Source organism: Hyperolius riggenbachi, chromosome 4, assembly GCF_040937935.1.
Source record: "Hyperolius riggenbachi isolate aHypRig1 chromosome 4, aHypRig1.pri, whole genome shotgun sequence".
Lineage (NCBI taxonomy): Eukaryota > Metazoa > Chordata > Amphibia > Anura > Hyperoliidae > Hyperolius > Hyperolius riggenbachi.
Genome location: NC_090649.1, coordinates 501,710,099 through 501,733,004, shown reverse-complemented (window position 1 = coordinate 501,733,004; position 22,906 = coordinate 501,710,099). Strand labels below are relative to the sequence as shown.

General features: G+C 49.6%; 1 protein-coding gene across 2 annotated transcripts in view; it reads left to right on the top strand.

Annotated features, from left to right (window-relative positions):
* The window catches only part of PSME4 (proteasome activator subunit 4), a 338,013-nt gene that overhangs the window by 208,461 nt on the left and 106,646 nt on the right, over positions 1 to 22,906 (top strand). For both annotated transcript variants that reach the window (XM_068233125.1, XM_068233124.1), the window contains exons 29-32: positions 4,709 to 4,845; positions 6,092 to 6,145; positions 9,924 to 10,053; positions 18,097 to 18,178. In XM_068233125.1, coding sequence (XP_068089226.1) covers positions 4,709 to 4,845; positions 6,092 to 6,145; positions 9,924 to 10,053; positions 18,097 to 18,178 — 403 coding nt within the window. The remainder of the gene's footprint in view (positions 1 to 4,708; positions 4,846 to 6,091; positions 6,146 to 9,923; positions 10,054 to 18,096; positions 18,179 to 22,906) is intronic.

Here is a 22,906-nt window from a genome sequence, read left to right as displayed (position 1 = left end):
ATCTGCCTGCTCTACCCTTTCCCACTCTCTGACCTGTGCTGTAACCAGTATCTGCCTGCTCTACCCTTTCCCACTCTCTCCGACCTGTGCTGTAACCAGTATCTGCCTGCTCTACCCTCTCCCACTCTCTGACCTGTGCTGTAACCAGTATCTGCCTGCTCTACCCTTTCCCACTCTCTGACCAGTGCTGTAACCAGTATCTGCCTGCCCTGCCCTTCCCCACTCTCTGACCTGTGCTGTAACCAGTATCTGCCTGCTGTACCCTTACCCACTCTCTCCGACCTGTGCTGTAACCAGTATCTGCCTGCTCTACCCTTTCCCACTCTCTGACCTGTGCTGTAACCAGTATCTGCCTGCTCTACCCTTTCCCACTCTCTCCGACCTGTGCTGTAACCAGTATCTGCCTGCTCTACCCTCTCCCACTCTCTGACCTGTGCTGTAACCAGTATCTGCCTGCTCTACCCTTTCCCACTCTCTGAGCGGTGCTGTAATCAGTATCTGCCTGCCCTTCCCTTTCCCACTCTGACCTGTGCTGTAACCAGTATCTGCCTGCTCTACCCTTCCCCACTCTCTGACCAGTGCTGTAACCAGTATCTGCCTGCTCTACCATTTCCCACTCTCTGACCTGTGCAGTAATCAGTATCTGCCTGCTCTACCCTTTCCCACTCTCTGACCGGTGCTGTAACCAGTATCTGCCTGCTCTACCCTTCCCCACTCTCTGACCAGTGCTGTAACCAGTATCTGCCTGCTCTACCCTTTCCCACTCTCTGACCTGTGCTGTAACCAGCATCTGCCTGCTCTACCCTTTCCCACTTTCTCTGACCTGTGTTGTAACCAGTATCTGCCTACTCTACCATTTCCCACTCTCTGACCTGTGCTGTAATCAGTATATGCCTGCTCTACCATTTCCCACTCTCTGACCTGTGCTGTAACCAGTATCTGCCTGGCCTGCCCTTTCCCACTCTCTGACCTGTGCTGTAACCAGTATCTGCCTACTCTACCATTTCCCACTCTCTGACCTGTGCTGTAACCAGTATCTGCCTGCTCTACCCTTCCTCACTCTCTGATCTGTGCTGTAACCAGTATCTGCCTTCTCTACCCTTCCTTACTCTCTGATCTGTGCTGTAACCAGTATCTGCCTGCTCTACCCTTTCCCACTCTCTGACCGGGGCTGTAATCAGTATCTGCCTGCCCTACCCTTTCCCACTCTGACCTGTGCTGTAACCAGTATCTGCCTGCTCTACCCTTCCCCACTCTCTGACCAGTGCTGTAACCAGTATCTGCCTGCTCTACCATTACCCACTCTCTGACCTGTGCAGTAATCAGTATCTGCCTGCTCTACCCTTTCCCACTCTCTGACCGGTGCTGTAACCAGTATCTGCCTGCCCTACCCTTTCCCACTCTGACCTGTGCTGTAATCAGTATCTGCCTGCTCTACCATTTCCCACTCTCTGACCGGTGCTGTAATCAGTATCTGCCTGCTGTACCATTTCCCACACTCTGACCTGTGCTGTAATCAGTGTCTGCCTGCTCTACCCTTTCCCACTCTCTGACCTGTGCTGTAACCAGTATCTGCCTGCTCTACCCTTTCCCACTCTCTGACCGGTGCTGTAACCAGTATCTGCCTGCCCTACCCTTTCCCACTCTGACCTGTGCTGTAACCAGTATCTGCCTGCTCTACCCTTCCCCACTCTCTGACCAGTGCTGTAACCAGTATCTGCCTGCTCTACCATTACCCACTCTCTGACCTGTGCAGTAATCAGTATCTGCCTGCCCTACCCTTTCCCACTCTCTGACCGGTGCTGTAACCAGTATCTGCCTGCTCTACCCTTTCCCACTCTGACCTGTACCGTAATCAGTATCTGCCTGCTCTACCATTTCCCACTCTCTGACCTGTGCTGTAACCAGTATCTGCCTGCTCTGCCCTTTCCCACTCTCTGACCTGTGCTGTAATCAGTATCTACCTGCTCTACCATTTCCCACTCTCTGACCTGTGCTGTAACCAGTATCTGCCTGCCCTACCATTTCCCACTCTCTGACCGGTGCTGTAATCAGTATCTGCCTGCCCTACCATTTCCCACTCTCTGACCTGTGCTGTAATCAGTATCTGCCTGCTCTACCCTTTCCCACTCTCTGATCTGTGCTGTAATCAGTATCTGCCTGCTCTACCCTTTCCCACTCTCTGATCTGTGCTGTAATCAGTATCTGCCTGCTCTACTATTTCCCACTCTCTGACCAGTGCTGTAATCCGTATCTGCCTGCTCTGCCCTTTCCCACTCTCTGACCTGTGCTGTAATCAGTATCTGCCTGCTCTACCCTTTCCCACTCTCTGACCGGTGCTGTAACCAGTATCTGCCTGCTTTGCCCTTTCCCACTCTCTGACCTGTGCTGTAATCAGTATCAGCCTGCTCTACCATTTCCCACTCTCTGACTTGTGCAGTAATCAGTATCGGCCTGCTCTACCCTTCCCCACTCTGACCTGTACTGTAATCAGTATCTGCCTGCTCTACCATTTCCCACTCTCTGACCTGTGCTGTAATCAGTATCTGCCTGCTCTACCCTTTCCCACTCTCTGACCGGTGCTGTAACCAGTATCTGCCTGCTTTGCCCTTTCCCACTCTCTGACCTGTGCTGTAATCAGTATCAGCCTGCTCTACCATTTCCCACTCTCTGACCTGTGCTGTAACCAGTATCTGCCTGCTCTACCCTTCCCCACTCTCTGACCTGTGCTGTAATCAGTATCTGCCTGCTCTACCATTTCCCACTCTCTGACCTGTGCTGTAACCAGTATCTGCCTGCTCTACCATTTCCCACTCTCTGACCTGTGCTGTAACCAGTATCTGCCTGCTCTACCCTTCCCCACTCTCTGACCTGTGCAGTAATCAATATCTGCCTGCCCTACCCTTTCCCACTCTCTGACCGGTGCTGTAACCAGTATCTGCCTGCTCTACCCTTTCCCACTCTCTGACCTGTGGTGTAATCAGTATCTGCCTACCCTACCCTTTCCCACTCTCTGACCGGTGCTGTAACCAGTATCTGCCTGCCCAACCCTTTCCCACTCTGACCTGTGCTGTAATCAGTATCTGCCTGCTCTTCCCTTTCCCACTCTCTGACCTGTGCTGTAATCAGTATCTGCCTGCCCTACCCTTTCCCACTCTCTGACCGGTGCTGTAACCAGTATCTGCCTGCCCTACCCTTTCCCACTCTGACCTGTGCTGTAATCAGTATCTGCCTGCTCTACCCTTTCCCACTCTCTGACCTGTGCTGTAACCAGTATCTGCCTGCTCTATCCTTTCCCACTCTGACCGGTGCTGTAACCAGTATCTGCCTGCTCTACCATTTCCCACTCTCTGACCTGTGCTGTAACCAGTATCTGCCTGCTCTACCCTTCCACACTCTCTGACCGGTGCAGTAATCAGTATCTGCCTGCTCTACCCTTCCACACTCTCTGATCTGTGCTGTAACCAGTATCTGCCTGCCCTGCCCTTCCCCACTCTCTGACCTGTGCTGTAACCAGTATCTGCCTGCCCTGCCCTTCCCCACTCTCTGACCTGTGCTGTAACCAGTATCTGCCTGCCCTGCCCTTCCCCACTCTCTGACCTGTGCTGTAACCAGTATCTGCCTGCTCTACCATTTCCCACTCTCTGACCTGTGCTGTAACCAGTATCTGCCTGCCCTGCCCTTCCCCACTCTCTGACCTGTGCTGTAACCAGTATCTGCCTGCCCTGCCCTTGCCCACTCTCTGACCTGTGCTGTAACCAGTATCTGCCTGCTCTACCCTTTCCCACTCTCTGACCGGTGCGGTTTTACTTTTTCTTTCTCAGCCCCACACAGATTTTATAACCTCTAATTAATTATCAGGGATATACTGTGATTTATAGCCCTAGTTTATTAACCCTAGAGGTATATAAGTAACTTCAGTATGTGTAAGTGGTTTTGATTGAGAGCAGTCCTGCGGGCGACACTAGAGTAGAACAAGTACTACAGCCAATCAGCTGGCTCTATCATGTGGAGGGGGGAGGGAAGATGGCAAGACGCACAATGGAGGGACTTCCTGTGGGAGGGGTCAGCAGGGGAACAATGTGCTCTGCCAAGCAGCTGGCTCTATCATGTGGAGGGGGGAGGGAAGATGGCAAGATGCACAATGGAGGGACTTCCTGTGGGAGGGGTCAGCGGGGAACAATGTGCTCAGCCAAGCAGCTGGCTCTATTATGTGGAGGGGGAGAGAGAAGATGGCAAGGCGCACACTGGAGGGACTTCCTGTGGGAGGGGTCAGCAGGGGAACCTCAGCCAAGCAGCTGGCTCTATCATGTGAAGGGGGAGAGGGAAGATGGCAAGGCGCACAATGGAGCCATTTCCTGTGGGAGGGGTTAGCAGGGGAACAATGTGCTCAGCCAAGCAGCTGGCTCTATCATGTGGAGGGGGGAGGGAAGATGGCAAGGCGCACACTGGAGGGACTTCCTGTGGGAGGGGTCAGCAGGGGAACCTCAGCCAAGCAGCTGGCTCTATCATGTGGAGGGGGAGGGAAGATGGCTAGGCACACACTGGAGGGACTTCCTGTGGGAGGGATCAGCAGGGGAACAATGTACTCAGTGTTTCCCTCAGATCCAGTCTGCCTTGTAGATTCAGGTTTCCTCTTTGTTTTCTTTTAGTGAGAATCTGGTTGTGGTGCGTTTATAAATGCTTTGCTTTGTGTGATTTCTTGCAGATACCAGAACGTTGCATCCAGGTTGCTGTGTTGCTGCAGCAGTCGTCCATGTCATTTCTCAAGGTGGAGCCTCCTAGTTCAGATGAGCTGCGTCTGGCGGTGCAGAGACAGGAAGAGAAGAATGCTGAGTCTGTACGGTACGACTGATTCTCTCTGAACATTTCCTGTTTTGTCTCCGGTGTTTATATGAGGGGAAGGACAGCCGTGTAGCCAGAGGCAGTCAGAGCTGGTATTAGAATGTTTTATATGGAATTCCACATCCCATAATGCAAAGCACATCACTTCAGTGGCTCATTGAGAGGTGTGTCCACTCACTGCCATTTTATTAGGTACACCCTTCTAGTACCAGGCTGATCCCCCTTTTGCCTTTGTTCTTTGTGGTGTAGCTTCAGCAAGGTGTTGGAAACATTCCTGGGAGATTTTTGTCTATGTTGACATGGCATCATCCATTTGCTGCAGATTTGTCAGCATGTTCTGTTCCACCACGCCTCTAAGTTGCTGTGTTGGCGGATCTGGTGTCTGTGGAAGCCACGCCTTGTCATGCTCAAGAAACTAGTTTGATATGAGCTTTTATCCTGCTTGAAGTAGCTATCAGAGGACTGGCACACTGTGGTTATATAGGGATGGACATGGTCAACAATGCGCAGAATCCGTTATTTTATTTGCGGGATTGGGTTTGGCACATACAGGGCTCCAGTAACAGGAAGGACACATAATAGAAACAGCAGTGTAAACAGAATACATAATTACATCGAGGGACAGCATTCTTCAGTTTATCGATAACAGCGACTATGTCAACGAATGTCCGCACCCCTAATGGGGGAGGATGTGTAGAGTTTGGGAGGTTGACAACAGAGGGGGAAAAGCGTTCTTATTGCTGTAGGTCCAGGTGGAGATAGCCCGAAACCTCCTGCATGATGGGAGTTGACGTAAGAAGATGTGGCCTGTGTTTGAGGGGGCATTGCCGATTCTCGTCCCCCTGGAGAGCAGTCTGGAGTTGTAGAGGTCATCTAAAGGGGGGATTGGGTTCCCAATGATCTTTTCTGCTGATCTGATGACCCTCTGTAGTTTGTATCAGTTGCATGCAGAGGAGCCAGCGGACTGGACAGAAGACAATTTCGATGGTTGGCAGTAGAAGCTCCTCAGAAGGTCTCAGGTCATGCCTAACTTCAGTTGGTGAAGGAAGACTGGTCTCTGCTGGGCTTTCCTCTGGGACGAGGCGGTGTTTGCCTTCCAGCTCAGGTCGCTGGAGATGGCAAACACCACCGTAGATAGGCAAACAGGCCATAGATAGACCAGTGGAAATGCTTTGAAAAATGTTACAGAATGCAGCTAGCAGAAACACAGCTTCTAACACTTTCTTGTTTTATTTTCACCTAACAGGCATTATGAGCTCTTAGTGGACAAATTGCTGGATTGTGTTACACAGAGAAACCTGTAAGTATCTATATGCAGATATATCCAGCATATTTAGGGTTAATCTCAACCCTATGCTACCCCCGCTATCTACCCCAGTGCTGGGCAAACTTCGGATCTCCTCTTCCCCCTCCCTCCCTGCAGAGTTACGGGCGCTGGACCTCCTCTTTCCCCTACCTCCCTGCAGAGTTACGGGCGCTGGACCTCCTCTTCCCCCTCCCTCCCTGCAGAGTTACGGGCGCTGGACCTCCTCTTCCCCCTCCCTCCCTGCAGATTTACGGGCGCTGGACCTCCTCTTCCCCCTCCCTCCCTGCAGTTACCGGCGCTGGACCTCCTCTTCCCCCTCCCTCCCTGCAGAGTTACGGGCACTGGACCTCCTCTTCCTCCTCCCTCCCTGCAGAGTTACGGGCACTGGACCTCCTCTTCCTCCTCCCTCCCTGCAGAGTTACGGGCGCTGGACCTCCTCTTCCCCCTCCCTCCCTGCAGTTACGGGCGCTGGACCTCCTCTTTCCCCTCCCTGCAGGGTTACGAGCGCTGGATCTCCTCTTCCCCCTCCCTCCCTGCAGAGTTACGGGCGCTGGACCTCCTCTTCCCCCTCCCTCCCTGCAGAGTTACAGGCGCTGGACCTCCTCTTCCCCCTCCCTCCCTGCAAAGTTACGGGCGCTAGACCTCCTCTTCCCCCTCCCTCCCTGCAGAGTTACCGGCGTTGGACCTCCTCTTCCCCCTCCATCCTGCAGAGTTACCGGCGCTGGACCTCCTCTTCCCCCTCCTTCCCTGCAGAGTTACGGGCACTGGACCTCCTCTTTCCCCTCCCTACAGGGTTACGGGCGCTGGATCTTCTCTTCCCCCTCCCTCCCTGCAGTTACGGGCGCTGGACCTCCTCTTTCCCCTCCCTACAGGGTTACGGGCGCTGGATCTTCTCTTCCCCCTCCCACCCTGCAGTTACGGGCGCCGGACCTCCTCTTCCTCCTCCCTCCCTGCAGAGTTACAGGCACTGGACCTCCTCTTTCCCCTCCCTCCCTGCAGAGTTACAGGCGCTGGACCTCCTCTTCCCCCTCCCTGCCTGCAGATTTACGGGCGCTGGACCTCCTCTTCCCCCTCCCTCCCTGCAGAGTTACAGGTGCTGGATCTCCTCTTTCCCCTCCCTACAGGGTTACGAGCGCTGGATCTTCTCTTCCCCCTCCCTCCCTGCAGTTACGGGCGCTGGACCTCCTCTTCCTCCTCCCTCCCTGCAGAGTTACAGGCGCTGGACCTCCTCTTCCTCCTCCCTCCCTGCAGAGTTACAGGCGCTGGACCTCCTCTTCCCCCTCCCTCCCTGCAGAGTTACGGGCGCTGGACCTCCTCTTCCCCCTCCCTCCCTGCACAGTTACGGGCACTGGACCTCCTCTCCCCCCTCCCTCCCTGCAGAGTTACGGGCGCTGGACCTCCTCTTCCTCCTCCCTCCCTGCAGAGTTACGGGCGCTGGACCTCCTCTTCCCCCTCCCTCCCTGCAGAGTTACAGGCGCTGGACCTCCTCTTCCCCCTCCCTCCCTGCAGAGTTACGGGCGCTGGACCTCCTCTTCCCCCTCCCTCCCTGCAGAGTTATGTGCACTGGACCTCCTCTTCCCCCTCCCTGCCTGCAGAGTTACGGGCGCTGGACCTCCTCTTCCCCCTCCCTCCCTGCAGAGTTACGGGCACTGGACCTCCTCTTCCCCCTCCCTCCCTGCAGAGTTACGTGCACTGGACCTCCTCTTCCCCCTCCATCCCTGCAGAGTTACGGGCACTGGACCTCCTCTTCCCCCTCCCTCCCTGCAGAGTTACGGGCGCTGGACCTCCTCTTCCCCCTCCCTCCCTGCAGAGTTACGGGCGCTGGACCTCCTCTTCCCCCTCCCTCCCTGCAGAGTTACGGGCACTGGACCTCCTCTTCCCCCTCCCTCCCTGCAGAGTTACGTGCACTGGACCTCCTCTTCCCCCTCCCTCCCTGCAGAGTTACGGGCGCTGGACCTCCTCTTCCCCCTCCCTGCCTGCAGAGTTACGGGCGCTGGACCTACTCTTCCCCCTCCCTCCCTGCAGAGTTATGTGCACTGGACCTCCTCTTCCCCCTCCCTGCCTGCAGAGTTACGGGCGCTGGACCTCCTCTTCCCCCTCCCTCCCTGCAGAGTTACGGGCACTGGACCTCCTCTTCCCCCTCCCTCCCTGCAGAGTTACGGGCGCTGGACCTCCTCTTCCCCCTCCCTCCCTGCAGAGTTACGGGCACTGGACCTCCTCTTCCCCCTCCCTCCCTGCAGAGTTACGTGCACTGGACCTCCTCTTCCCCCTCCCTGCCTGCAGAGTTACGGGCGCTGGACCTCCTCTTCCCCCTCCCTCCCTGCAGAGTTACGGGCGCTGGACCTCCTCTTCCCCCTCCCTCCCAGCAGAGTTACGGGCACTGGACCTCCTCTTCCCCCTCCCTGCCTGCAGAGTTACGGGCGCTGGACCTCCTCTTCCCCCTCCCTCCCTGCAGAGTTACGGGCACTGGACCTCCTCTTCCCCCTCCCTCCCTGCAGAGTTACGTGCACTGGACCTCCTCTTCCCCCTCCCTCCCTGCAGAGTTACGGGCGCTGGACCTCCTCTTTCCCCTCCCTCCCTGCAGAGTTACGGGCGCTGGACCTCCTCTTCCCCCTCCCTCCCTGCAGAGTTATGTGCACTGGACCTCCTCTTCCCCCTCCCTCCCTGCAGAGTTACGGGCGCTGGACCTCCTCTTCCTCCTCCCTCCCTGCAGAGTTACGGGCACTGGACCTCCTCTTCCTCCTCCCTCCCTGCAGAGTTACGGGCGCTGGACCTCCTCTTCCCCCTCCCTCCCTGCAGAGTTACAGGCACTGGACCTCCTCTTCCCCCTCCCTCCCTGCAGAGTTACAGGCACTGGACCTCCTCTTCCCCCTCCCTCCCTGCAGAGTTACAGGCGCTGGACCTCCTCTTCCCCCTCCCTCCCTGCAGAGTTACGGGCGCTGGACCTCCTCTTCCCCCTCCCTCCCTGCAGAGTTACGGGCACTGGACCTCCTCTTCCCCCTCCCTCCCTGCAGAGTTACGTGCACTGGACCTCCTCTTCCCCCTTCCTCCCTGCAGAGTTACGTGCACTGGACCTCCTCTTCCCCCTCCCTCCCTGCAGAGTTACGGGCACTGGACCTCCTCTTCCCCCTCCCTCCCTGCAGAGTTGCGAGCGTGCGGCGTGGGATCAGAAACTCGCCTAGATTGCCGATTCCTGTGATGTGTCTACAAGGCAACAGGGTGTCACATAACTGGAGGTTCAGCGTATTATACATTATTTCCCCCCCCCCCCTTCTCTTGCTCATTGTGTATTCATTAGCTGCCCTCCTCCCAGAGTCTTCAGACACTCCCACTGAGGTGTATACTAACAACTGCACTGCCTTATCCTCCAATTGCTGAGTCACTTCAGCCTTGCTTGTAAACACAAGTAATCAGAGAGTGTTTCTGATAAGCAGATAGGCAGGAAAATAAATGGAAGAGGAGGAATATATTCTAGATAAAAAGAACTCCCAGCATTCAACTCTTTGGCACTGTTTGGCACTAGGGCCAGTGCTCCTAAAGTATGTGATAACTACAAACCATAACAGCATCTTTATCACTTAATACACTCAGACCAGTTGCTGTTGAAATTTGACTTTTATGGTGACAATACCGCTTTAAAGTTTGCCTAGCCCTGATCTACACTAATCACAGCTACACTAATCCCTGCATGCGCCCGTCCCTGCATGTGCTGCCCCTGCTGGTTTAGGAATGTTATTTTAGCTGGCTATAACCCCTCTGGTTGTCCTTTCAGCCCATGGAAGTTTGAGCACATCGGCATCGGGTTCTTGTCTTTACTTCTGAGAGACGACTATGTGCTACCTCTGCGTGCGATCCGATACCTGGTGCAGTGCCTGACCCACGATGCTCTGGTTGTGCGAAAGGTGATCTCACTCTCTGCTCTCTGTATATTGCTTATTATGTGCGGGAGGTTACAGGAGGGGAGATCTCTCTCTCTGCTCTCTGTATATTGCTTATTATGTGCGGGAGGTTACAGGAGGGGTGATCTCACTCTCTGCTCTCTGTATATTGCTTATTATGTGCGGGAGGTTACAGGAGGGGAGATCTCTCTCTCTGCTCTCTGTATATTGCTTATTATGTGCGGGAGGTTACAGGAGGGGAGATCTCTCTCTCTGCTCTCTGTATATTGCTTATTATGTGCGGGAGGTTACAGGAGGGGAGATCTCTCTCTGCTCTCTGTATATTGCTTATTATGTGCGGGAGGTTACAGGAGGGGAGATCTCTCTCTCTGCTCTCTGTATATTGCTTATTATGTGCGGGAGGTTACAGGAGGGGTGATCTCACTCTCTGCTCTCTGTATATTGCTTATTATGTGCGGGAGGTTACAGGAGGGGAGATCTCTCTCTGCTCTCTGTATATTGCCTATTATGTGCGGGAGGTTACAGGAGGGGAGATCTCTCTCTGCTCTCTGTATATTGCCTATTATGTGCGGGAGGTTACAGGAGGGGAGATCTCTCTCTGCTCTCTGTATATTGCCTATTATGTGCGGAGGTTACAGGAGGGGAGATCTCTCTCTGCTCTCTGTATATTGCTTATTATGTGCGGGAGGTTACAGGAGGGGTGATCTCTCTCTGCTCTCTGTATATTGCTTATTATGTGCGGAGGTTACAGGAGGGGAGATCTCTCTCTGCTCTCTGTATATTGCTTATTATGTGCGGAGGTTACAGGAGGGGAGATCTCTCTCTGCTCTCTGTATATTGCTTATTATGTGCGGGAGGTTACAGGAGGGGAGATCTCTCTCTGCTCTCTGTATATTGCTTATTATGTGCGGGAGGTTACAGGAGGGGAGATCTCTCTCTGCTCTCTGTATATTGCTTATTATGTGCGGGAGGTTACAGGAGGGGAGATCTCTCTCTGCTCTCTGTATATTGCTTATTATGTGCGGGAGGTTACAGGAGGGGAGATCTCTCTCTGCTCTCTGTATATTGCTTATTATGTGCGGGAGGTTACAGGAGGGGAGATCTCTCTCTGCTCTCTGTATATTGCCTATTATGTGCGGGAGGTTACAGGAGGGGAGATCTCTCTCTGCTCTCTGTATATTGCCTATTATGTGCGGGAGGTTACAGGAGGGGAGATCTCTCTCTGCTCTCTGTATATTGCTTATTCTGTGCGGAGGTTACAGGAGGGGAGATCTCTCTCTGCTCTCTGTATATTGCTTATTATGTGCGGGAGGTTACAGGAGGGGTGATCTCTCTCTGCTCTCTGTATATTGCTTATTATGTGCGGGAGGTTACAGGAGGGGAGATCTCTCTCTGCTCTCTGTATATTGCTTATTATGTGCGGGAGGTTACAGGAGGGGAGATCTCTCTCTGCTTTCTGTATATTGCTTATTATGTGCGGGAGGTTACAGGAGGGGAGATCTCTCTCTGCTCTCTGTATATTGCTTATTATGTGCGGGAGGTTACAGGAGGGGAGATCTCTCTCTGCTCTCTGTATATTGCCTATTATGTGCGGGAGGTTACAGGAGGGGAGATCTCTCTCTGCTCTCTGTATATTGCCTATTATGTGCGGGAGGTTACAGGAGGGGAGATCTCTCTCTGCTCTCTGTATATTGCTTATTGTGTGCGGGAGGTTACAGGAGGGGAGATCTCTCTCTCTGCTCTCTGTATATTGCTTATTATGTGCGGGAGGTTACAGGAGGGGAGATCTCTCTCTCTGCTCTCTGTATATTGCTTATTATGTGCGGGAGGTTACAGGAGGGGAGATCTCTCTCTCTCTGCTCTCTGTATATTGCTTATTATGTGCGGGAGGTTACAGGAGGGGAGATCTCTCTCTGTATATTGCCTATTATGTGCGGGAGGTTACAGGAGGGGAGATCTCTCTCTGCTCTCTGTATATTGCCTATTATGTGCGGGAGGTTACAGGAGGGGAGATCTCTCTCTGCTCTCTGTATATTGCCTATTATGTGCGGGAGGTTACAGGAGGGGAGATCTCTCTCTGCTCTCTGTATATTGCTTATTATGTGCGGGAGGTTACAGGAGGGGAGATCTCTCTCTCTGCTCTCTGTATATTGCTTATTATGTGCGGGAGGTTACAGGAGGGGAGATCTCTCTCTCTGCTCTCTGTATATTGCTTATTATGTGCGGTAGGTTACAGGAGGGGAGATCTCTCTCTCTGCTCTCTGTATATTGCTTATTATGTGCGGGAGGTTACAGGAGGGGAGATCTCTCTCTGCTCTCTGTATATTGCCTATTATGTGCGGGAGGTTACAGGAGGGGAGATCTCTCTCTGCTCTCTGTATATTGCCTATTATGTGCGGGAGGTTACAGGAGGGGAGATCTCTCTCTGCTCTCTGTATATTGCTTATTATGTGCGGGAGGTTACAGGAGGGGAGATCTCTCTCTGCTCTCTGTATATTGCTTATTATGTGCGGGAGGTTACAGGAGGGGAGATCTCTCTCTGCTCTCTGTATATTGCTTATTATGTGCGGGAGGTTACAGGAGGGGAGATCTCTCTCTGCTCTCTGTATATTGCTTATTATGTGCGGGAGGTTACAGGAGGGGTGATCTCTCTCTCTGCTCTCTGTATATTGCTTATTATGTGCGGGAGGTTACAGGAGGGGAGATCTCTCTCTGCTCTCTGTATATTGCTTATTATGTGCGGAGGTTACAGGAGGGGAGATCTCTCTCTGCTCTCTGTATATTGCTTATTATGTGCGGGAGGTTACAGGAGGGGAGATCTCTCTCTGCTCTCTGTATATTGCTTATTATGTGCGGGAGGTTACAGGAGGGGAGATCTCTCTCTGCTCTCTGTATATTGCTTATTATGTGCGGGAGGTTACAGGAGGGGAGATCTCTCTCTGCTCTCTGTATATTGCTTATTATGTGCGGAGGTTACAGGAGGGGAGATCTCTCTCTGCTCTCTGTATATTGCTTATTATGTGCGGGAGGTTACAGGAGGGGTGATCTCTCTCTGCTCTCTGTATATTGCTTATTATGTGCGGGAGGTTACAGGAGGGGAGATCTGTCTCTGCTCTCTGTATATTGCTTATTATGTGCGGGAGGTTACAGGAGGGGAGATCTCTCTCTGCTCTCTGTATATTGCTTATTATGTGCGGGAGGTTACAGGAGGGGTGATCTCTCTCTGCTCTCTGTATATTGCTTATTATGTGCGGGAGGTTACAGGAGGGGAGATCTCTCTCTGCTCTCTGTATATTGCTTATTATGTGCGGGAGGTTACAGGAGGGGAGATCTCTCTCTGCTCTCTGTATATTGCTTATTATGTGCGGGAGGTTACAGGAGGGGAGATCTCTCTCTGCTCTCTGTATATTGCTTATTATGTGCGGAGGTTACAGGAGGGGAGATCTCTCTCTGCTCTCTGTATATTGCTTATTATGTGCGGGAGGTTACAGGAGGGGAGATCTCTCTCTGCTCTCTGTATATTGCTTATTATGTGCGGGAGATTACAGGAGGGGAGATCTCTCTCTGCTCTCTGTATATTGCTTATTATGTGCGGGAGGTTACAGGAGGGGTGATCTCTCTCTCTGCTCTCTGTATATTGCTTATTATGTGCGGGAGGTTACAGGAGGGGAGATCTCTCTCTGCTCTCTGTATATTGCTTATTATGTGCGGGAGGTTACAGGAGGGGTGATCTCACTCTCTGCTCTCTGTATATTGCTTATTATGTGCGGGAGGTTACAGGAGGGGAGATCTCTCTCTGCTCTCTGTATATTGCTTATTATGTGCGGGAGGTTACAGGAGGGGAGATCTCTCTCTGCTCTCTGTATATTGCTTATTATGTGCGGGAGGTTACAGGAGGGGAGATCTCTCTCTGCTCTCTGTATATTGCCTATTATGTGCGGAGGTTACAGGAGGGGAGATCTCTCTCTGCTCTCTGTATATTGCTTATTATGTGCGGGAGGTTACAGGAGGGGTGATCTCTCTCTGCTCTCTGTATATTGCTTATTATGTGCGGAGGTTACAGGAGGGGAGATCTCTCTCTGCTCTCTGTATATTGCTTATTATGTGCGGGAGGTTACAGGAGGGGAGATCTCTCTCTCTGCTCTCTGTATATTGCTTATTATGTGCGGGAGGTTACAGGAGGGGAGATCTCTCTCTGCTCTCTGTATATTGCTTATTATGTGCGGGAGGTTACAGGAGGGGTGATCTCTCTCTCTGCTCTCTGTATATTGCTTATTATGTGTGGAGGTTACAGGAGGGGAGATCTCTCTCTGCTCTCTGTATATTGCTTATTATGTGCGGGAGGTTACAGGAGGGGTGATCTCTCTCTGCTCTCTGTATATTGCTTATTATGTGCGGAGGTTACAGGAGGGGAGATCTCTCTCTGCTCTCTGTATATTGCTTATTATGTGCGGGAGGTTACAGGAGGGGAGATCTCTCTCTGCTCTCTGTATATTGCTTATTATGTGCGGGAGGTTACAGGAGGGGAGATCTCTCTCTGCTCTCTGTATATTGCTTATTATGTGCGGGAGGTTACAGGAGGGGAGATCTCTCTCTGCTCTCTGTATATTGCCTATTATGTGCGGAGATTACAGGAGGGGAGATCTCTCTCTGCTCTCTGTATATTGCTTATTATGTGCGGAAGGTTACAGGAGGGGTGATCTCTCTCTGCTCTCTGTATATTGCTTATTATGTGCGGAGGTTACAGGAGGGGAGATCTCTCTCTGCTCTCTGTATATTGCTTATTATGTGCGGGAGGTTACAGGAGGGGAGATCTCTCTCTGCTCTCTGTATATTGCTTATTATGTGCGGGAGGTTACAGGAGGGGAGATCTCTCTCTGCTCTCTGTATATTGCTTATTATGTGCGGGAGTTTACAGGAGGGGAGATCTCTCTCTGCTTTCTGTATATTGCTTATTATGTGCGGGAGGTTACAGGAGGGGAGATCTCTCTCTGCTCTCTGTATATTGCTTATTATGTGCGGGAGGTTACAGGAGGGGAGATCTCTCTCTCTCTGCTCTCTGTATATTGCTTATTCTGTGCGGGAGGTTACAGGAGGGGAGATCTCTCTCTGCTCTCTGTATATTGCTTATTATGTGCGGGAGGTTACAGGAGGGGAGATCTCTCTCTCTGCTCTCTGTATATTGCTTATTATGTGCGGGAGGTTACAGGAGGGGAGATCTCTCTCTCTGCTCTGCTCTCTGTATATTGCCTATTATGTGCGGGAGGTTACAGGAGGGGAGATCTCTCTCTCTGCTCTCTGTATATTGCTTATTATGTGCGGGAGGTTACAGGAGGGGAGATCTCTCTCTCTCTGCTCTCTGTATATTGCTTATTATGTGCGGGAGGTTACAGGAGGGGTGATCTCTCTCTGCTCTCTGTATATTGCTTATTATGTGCGGAGGTTACAGGAGGGGAGATCTCTCTCTGCTCTCTGTATATTGCTTATTATGTGCGGGAGGTTACAGGAGGGGAGATCTCTCTCTGCTCTCTGTATATTGCTTATTATGTGCGGGAAGTTACAGGAGGGGAGATCTCTCTCTGCTCTCTGTATATTGCCTATTATGTGCGGAGGTTACAGGGGGGGAGATCTCTCTCTCTGCTCTCTGTATATTGCTTATTATGTGCGGGAGATTTACTTACAGGACAGGTGATGGGAATTATGCATTTCAGCATCTCGTCTGTGAAACAAATAAAATGCATGTCCAGAACCCCTGAGAATTTTCTCTATCAGCTCTTTCTTGGGGGGAGAGGTGGGAGATAATTATCTCAGTAGTTGGCTTTCTGGATCATCTGCACCCCAATATGCAAATCATCCTTTGTTGTCCCTGTAAGCTAGCCACTGGAACGCAATGATGGGTCAGTCTTTTAATACAGAGTGCAGAATTATTAGGCAAATGAGTATTTTGACCACATCATCCTCTTTATGCATGTTGTCTTACTCCAAGCTGTATAGGCTCGAAAGCCTACTACCAATTAAGCATATTAGGTGATGTGCATCTCTGTAATGAGAAGGGGTGTGGTCTAATGACATCAACACCCTATATCAGGTGTGCATAATTATTAGGCCACTTCCTTTCCTTTGGCAAAATGGATCAAAAGAAGGACTTGACAGGCTCAGAAAAGTCAAAAATAGTGAGATATCTTGCAGAGGGATGCAGCACTCTTAAAATTGCAAAGCTTCTGAAGCGTGATCAGCGAACAATCAAGCGTTTCATTCAACATAGTCAACAGGGTCGCAAGAAGCGTGTGGAAAAATCAAGGCGCAAAATAACTGCCCATGAACTGAGAAAAGTCAAGCGTGCAGCTGCCAAGATGCCACTTGCCACCAGTTTGTCCATATTTCAGAGCTGCAACATCACTGGAGTGCCCAAAAGCACAAGGTGTGCAATACTCAGAGACATGGCCAAGGTAAGAAAGGCTGAAAGACGACCACCACTGAACAAGACACACAAGCTGAAACGTCAAGACTGGGCCAAGAAATATCTCAAGACTGATTTTTCTAAGGTTTTATGGACTGATGAAATGAGTGAGTCTTGATGGGCCAGATGGATGGGCCCGTGGCTGGATTGGTAAAGGGCAGAGAGCTCCAGTCCGACTCAGACGTCAGCAAGGTGGAGGTGGAGTACTGGTTTGGGCTGGTATCATCAAAGATGAGCTTGTGGGGCCTTTTCGGGTTGAGGATGGAGTCAAGCTCAACTCCCAGTCCTACTGCCAGTTTCTGGAAGACACCTTCTTCAAGCAGTGGTACAGGAAGAAGTCTGCATCCTTCAAGAAAAAACATGATTTTCATGCAGGACAATGCTCCATCACACGCGTCCAAGTACTCCACAGCGTGGCTGGCAAGAAAGGGTATAAAAGAAGAAAAACTAATGACATGGCTTCCTTGTTCACCTGATCTGAACACCATTGAGAACCTGTGGTCCATCATAAAATGTGAGATTTACAAGGAGGGAAAACAGTACACCTCTCTGAACAGTGTCTGGGAGGCAGTGGTTGCTGCTGCACGCAATGTTGATGGTGAACAGATCAAAACACTGACAGAATCCATGGATGGCAGGCTTTTGAGTGTCCTTGCAAAGAAAGGTGGCTATATTGGTCACTGGTTTGTTTTTGTTTTGTTTTTTGAATGTCAGAAATGTATATTTGTGAATGTTGAGATGTTATATTGGTTTCACTGGTAAAAATAAATAATTGAAATGGGTATATATTTGTTTTTTGTTAAGTTGCCTAATAATTATGCACAGTAATAGTCACCTGCACACACAGATATCCCCCCAAAATAACTAAAACTAAAAACAAACTAAAAACTACTTTCAAAAATATTCAGCTTTAATATTAATGAGTTTTTTGGGTTCATTGAGAACATGGTTGTTGTTCAATAATAAAATTATTCCTCAAAAATACAACTTGCCTAATAATTCTGCACTCCCTGTATTTTAGAGCCACAATAATCCAACATGTTGCATTATTGTGGCTCTGTATATCTAACATGCTGGCACATCATTGCATTCTAGTGGATCTGGAGGTGTGGCTAGCTTACAGGGACAACAAATGATGATTTGCATATGCAGCAGTGGTGCATTGTGGGAGACATCAGATGCTCACTCCAACCTGAATTATCACAAATACCTTCTGTAACTTCTGGTTTAAGACTTCTGATATACCTTTAAACATGTATAAGATGTATTCCCCGAGATTCCTGCCAGACTTGTGTTTGCAGCCAGTCTATGGATCAGTCCATTTGTGGGGAGAGGGGTAACCGGTCCTGGTCATGCATGGAGGGGGGACGTTTCTGTGCAATACTGCAGAGTCCACATTCCAGGCTGGCGACAGCCGGTTACAGATCACACTGGAAAGGATCAGCTCACGTTAGATGACATGAGGTTTTGTGGCAATGTTCAGTGAAGTGGAGATTCCCTGAATAACGTACATGTTACTATTTAGCAGTAATTGTCAGTAATTATCAGTGCGGCTCTCTGAGAAATACATTGCCTTTCTTTCCTAGATGGCGATCTCTGCTGTGGCCGGCATTCTGAAGCAGCTGAAGAGACCACATGTCAAAGTGCCCGTCTGCCCTTACGCCATCAGTATGTATAGCTCTCCACATATATGTATTCATCTACATCTGCTGCATCTGACGCATCTGCTTCTTCTAGACACAGAATGCAGCTGAATTACTAGTGTAGAAGTCAGGGATACCCAACCGGGGAAATGTCGCAGCTCGCCTTGTCACCACCTCTGTCTCCTCTCCCCACTTATGAGATCCGCCTCGTCCTCCACTCCGTCTATTTAGAGCTGGGCTACAAGAAAATGGCCACCAATGTCCACAAATGCAGACAACGGTGACCATTTTTTGTAGCCCTGCTCTAAATATACACAGAGCGGAGGCAGAGAAGCGGGGAGGGAGACAACGCTGGAACACATGGAGCTGGTGAGTTACCCGCCACCAGCACATAGTTGCATAGTTATTTTGGTTGAAAAGACATACGTCCATCGAGTTCAACCAGTACAAAGTACAACTCCAGCCCACTCCCTCACATATCCCTGTTGATCCAGAGGAAGGCGAAAAAACCCTTATAAGGCATGGTCCAATTAGCCCCTAAAGGGAAAAATTCCTTCCTGACTCCAGATGGCAATCAGATAAAATCCCTGGATCAACATTATTCGGCATTACCTAGTAATTGTAGCCATGGATGTCTTTCAACGCAAGGAAAGCATCTAAGCCCCCTTTAAATGCAGGTATAGAGTTTGCCATAACGACTTCCTGTGGCAATGCATTCCACATCTTAATCACTCTTACTGTAAAGAACCCTTTCCTAAATAAATGGCTAAAATGTTTTTCCTCCATGCGCAGATCATGTCCTCTAGTCCTTTGAGAAGGCCTAGGGACAAAAAGCTCATCCGCCAAGCTATTATATTGCCCTCTGATGTATTTATACATGTTAATTATATCCCCTCTAAGGCGTCTTTTCTCTAGACTAAGTAAACCCAGTTTATCTAACCTTTCTTGGTAAGTGAGACCTTCCATCCCACGTATCAATTTTGTTGCTCGTCTCTGCACCTGCTCTAAAACTGCAATATCTTTTTTGTAATGTGGTGCCCAGAACTGAATTCCATATTCCAGATGTGGCCTTACTAGAGAGTTAAACAGGGGCAATATTATGCTAGCATCTCGAGTTTTTATTTCCCTTTTAATGCATCCCAAAATTTTGTTAGCTTTAGCTGCAGCTGCTTGGCATTGAGTACGATTATTTAACTTGTTGTCGATGAGTACTCCTAAGTCCTTCTCCAAGTTTGACGTCCCCAACTGTATCCCATTTATTTTGTATGGTGCTAGACCATTAGTACGTCCAAAATGCATGACTTTACATTTGTCAACATTGAATTTCATCTGCCATGTATGTGCCCATATAGCCATCCTATCCAGATCCTGTTGCAATATGACACTATCTTCCTGAGAGTTGATGATTCTGCACAATTTTGTATCATCTGCAAAAATAGCAACATTGCTCACTACTGCATCTACTAGGTCATTAATAAATAAATTGAAGAGCACTGGACCCAGAACAGACCCCTGTGGGACCCCACTGCTAACAGTCTCCCATTTTGAGTACAATCTATTGACCACAACTCTTTGTTATCTGTCCATTAGCCAGTTCCCTATCCATGAACACAGACTCTTCCCCAGTCCTTGCATCCTCAACTTTTGCACCAGACTTCTGTGGGGAACAGTGTCGAAGGCCTTTGCAAAGTCCAAGTATATCACATCTACAGCATTCCCAATATCCATATTAGCATTCACTACCTCATAAAAGCTGAGCATGTTAGTCAAACAGGACCTGTCTTTAGTAAACCCATGTTGATACTGAGAAATAAGATTATTTTCTACTATGAAGTCATGTATAGTATCTCTTAGTAACCCCTCAAATAGTTTGCATACAACTGATGTTAAGCTTACAGGTCTATAATTTCCTGGATCAGATTTTTTGCTCTTCTTAAATAATGGGAAAACGTGGGCTGTACGCCAATCTACTGGGACTCTGCCAGTTGCAAGAGAGTCACAAAAGATAAGATAAAGGGGTTTATCTATAACTGAACTTAATTCCCTTAGAACCCGAGGATGCATGCCATCCGGGCCAGGTGCCTTGCCTATTTTTAACTTACTTAGTCTTGCCTTCACTTCTTCCTGCGTTAAGTATTTAATATTACAGTTAGAAGATTGAGACTCTTCTGCCTCTGTAATTTGCAACAGTGCTGTTTCTTTTGTGAAGACAGAAGCAAAGAAAGCATTTAATAACTCTGTCTTACCTTGGTCATCCACCATTGAGTTCCCACCCTCATCCTTTAGGAGTCCTATACAGTCAACCTTTCTTTTTTTAGAGTTGATGTACTTGTAAAACTTTTTGGGGTTAGATTGGATATCCCTAGCGATTTGTTTTTCAGCTTCAATCTTTGCCTGCCTAATTTCTTTTTTACAATTTTTATTGCACTCCTTATAATTGCTTAGTGCAGCCTCGGTCCCCTCCTGTTTTAGGACCTTATAGGCATTATTTTTCCTCTTCATTTTATCCCTAACCTTTCTATTCATCCATAGAGGCCTTTTTTTATTCCTAGACATTTTGTTTCCATATGGGATATACATACTACAATATTGATTGAGAATAAGTTTCACAAGCTTGCCATTTCTCTTCAGTGTCCTCCCCTTGTAGTACATTATCCCAGTTCACCAAACTTAGTGCCTGCCTAATTTGATTGAACTTTGCTTTTCTAAAATTCATAGTTTTAGTGGTCCCGCTTCCCCGTGGCCTATCAGTCACCAGATCAAACGTTATCATGTTGTGATCACTATTTCCCAAATGTTCTTGAACCTGCACATTTGATACATTATCTGGTCTATTAGAAATGATCAGATCCAGTAACGCATTCCCCCTAGTTGGTTCAGTTACCATTTGAGTCAAGTAATTGTCCTGTAGTGCTGCCAGAAATCTGCTGCTTTTACCAGAATGGGTAGCCTCAATACTCCAGTCAATGTCTGGAAAGTTGAAGTCGCCCATAATTATGACCTCATTTTTACTTGCAGCTTTTTCAATCTGCTGTAGTAATCGCAGTTCTGCAGCTTCATTAATAAGAGGTGGTCTGTAGCATACCCCAATAAGCAATTGGCAACTTTTATTTCCACCATGAATATTTACCCAAACGGACTCCACATCTTCGCAATCTTCTTCCATCTCATCGTTGAGGACAGCTGTAAGAGATTTCTTAACAAAGAGACAAACCCCTCCACCTTTTTTCCCTGTTCTATCCCTCCTAAACACATTGTATCCTTTTAAATTAGCTATCCAGTCATGGCTTTCATCCATCCATGTCTCGGTTATTCCCACAATGTCATAGCCTTTGTCATTCAGAATGAACTCTAGTTCGTCTATTTTATTTGCAAGGCTCCGAGCATTGGTTACCATGCACTTTATATTTTTACCACCACATTTACCAATTTTGTTTACACGAAATGGGCTACTTGAAGTTTTACCAACCTTCTTAATCTTTACACTGTCCCCACCCCCCTCTCCACCCCCCATAATGTTAGGCTCCCACTGTCTTTTTACCTTATCTTGTCTACGTATTGAGACTTTATCCTCCCGCCTCCCCCCAGATCCTAGTTTAAAATCTCCTCCAACCGTTTAGCCATCTTCTCCCCCAATGCAGCTGCACCCTCCCCATTAAGGTGCAGCCCATCCCTGCTGTAGAACCTGTAGCCGACTGCAAAGTCTGCCCAGTTCTCCAGGAACCCAAACCCTTCCTTCCTACACCAATTACTCAGCCACTTATTTAACTCCCTAAGCTCCCTCTGTCTCTCAGATGTAGCACGTGGCACTGGCAGTATTTCAGAAAACACCACCTTGGAGGTCCTTGCTTTAAGTTTATCTCCAAGTACCTGAAAATCATTTTTGAGGACCTTCCATCTCCCACTAACTTTGTCATTGGTGCCAATGTGTACCATGACAGCCGGTCTTCCCCAGCCCCACCCAATAATCTGTCAATTCTTTCCGCTACATGCTACTGGGGAACCTATAGCTTGCTACCTATACAGGGGGCACCTATACCTAGTTACCTAGACTGGGGCACCTATGCCTGGCAACCTATACTGAGGGCACAACACCTGGCTACCTATACTGAGGGCACCTATACCTGACTTCCTATACTGGGGGCACCTATACCTGGCTACCTATACTGGGGGCACCTATACCTGGCTGCCTATACTGGGGGCACCTATACCTGGCTACCTATACTGGGGGCACCTATACCTGGCTACCTATACTGGGGGCACCTATACCTGGCTACCTATACTGGGGGCACCTATACCTGGCTACCTATACTGGGGGCACCTATACCTGGCTGCCTATACTGGGGGCACCTATACCTGGCTACCTATACAGGGGGCACCTATACCTGGCTACCTATACTGGGAGCACCTATACCTAGCTACCTATACTGGGGCACCTATGCTTGGCTACCTATACTGGGGGCACCTATACCTGGCTACCTATACTGGGGGCACCTATACCTGGCTACCTATACTGGGGGCACCTATACCAGCCTACCTATACTGAGGGCACCTATACCTGGCTACCTATACTGGGATCACCTATACCTAGCTATCTATACTGGGGGCACCTATGCCTGGCTACCTATACAGGGGGCACCTATACCTGGCTACCTATACTGGGGGCACCTATACCTAGCTACCTATACTGGGGCACCTATGCTTGGCTACCTATACTGGGGGCACCTATACCTGGCTACCTATACTGGGGGCA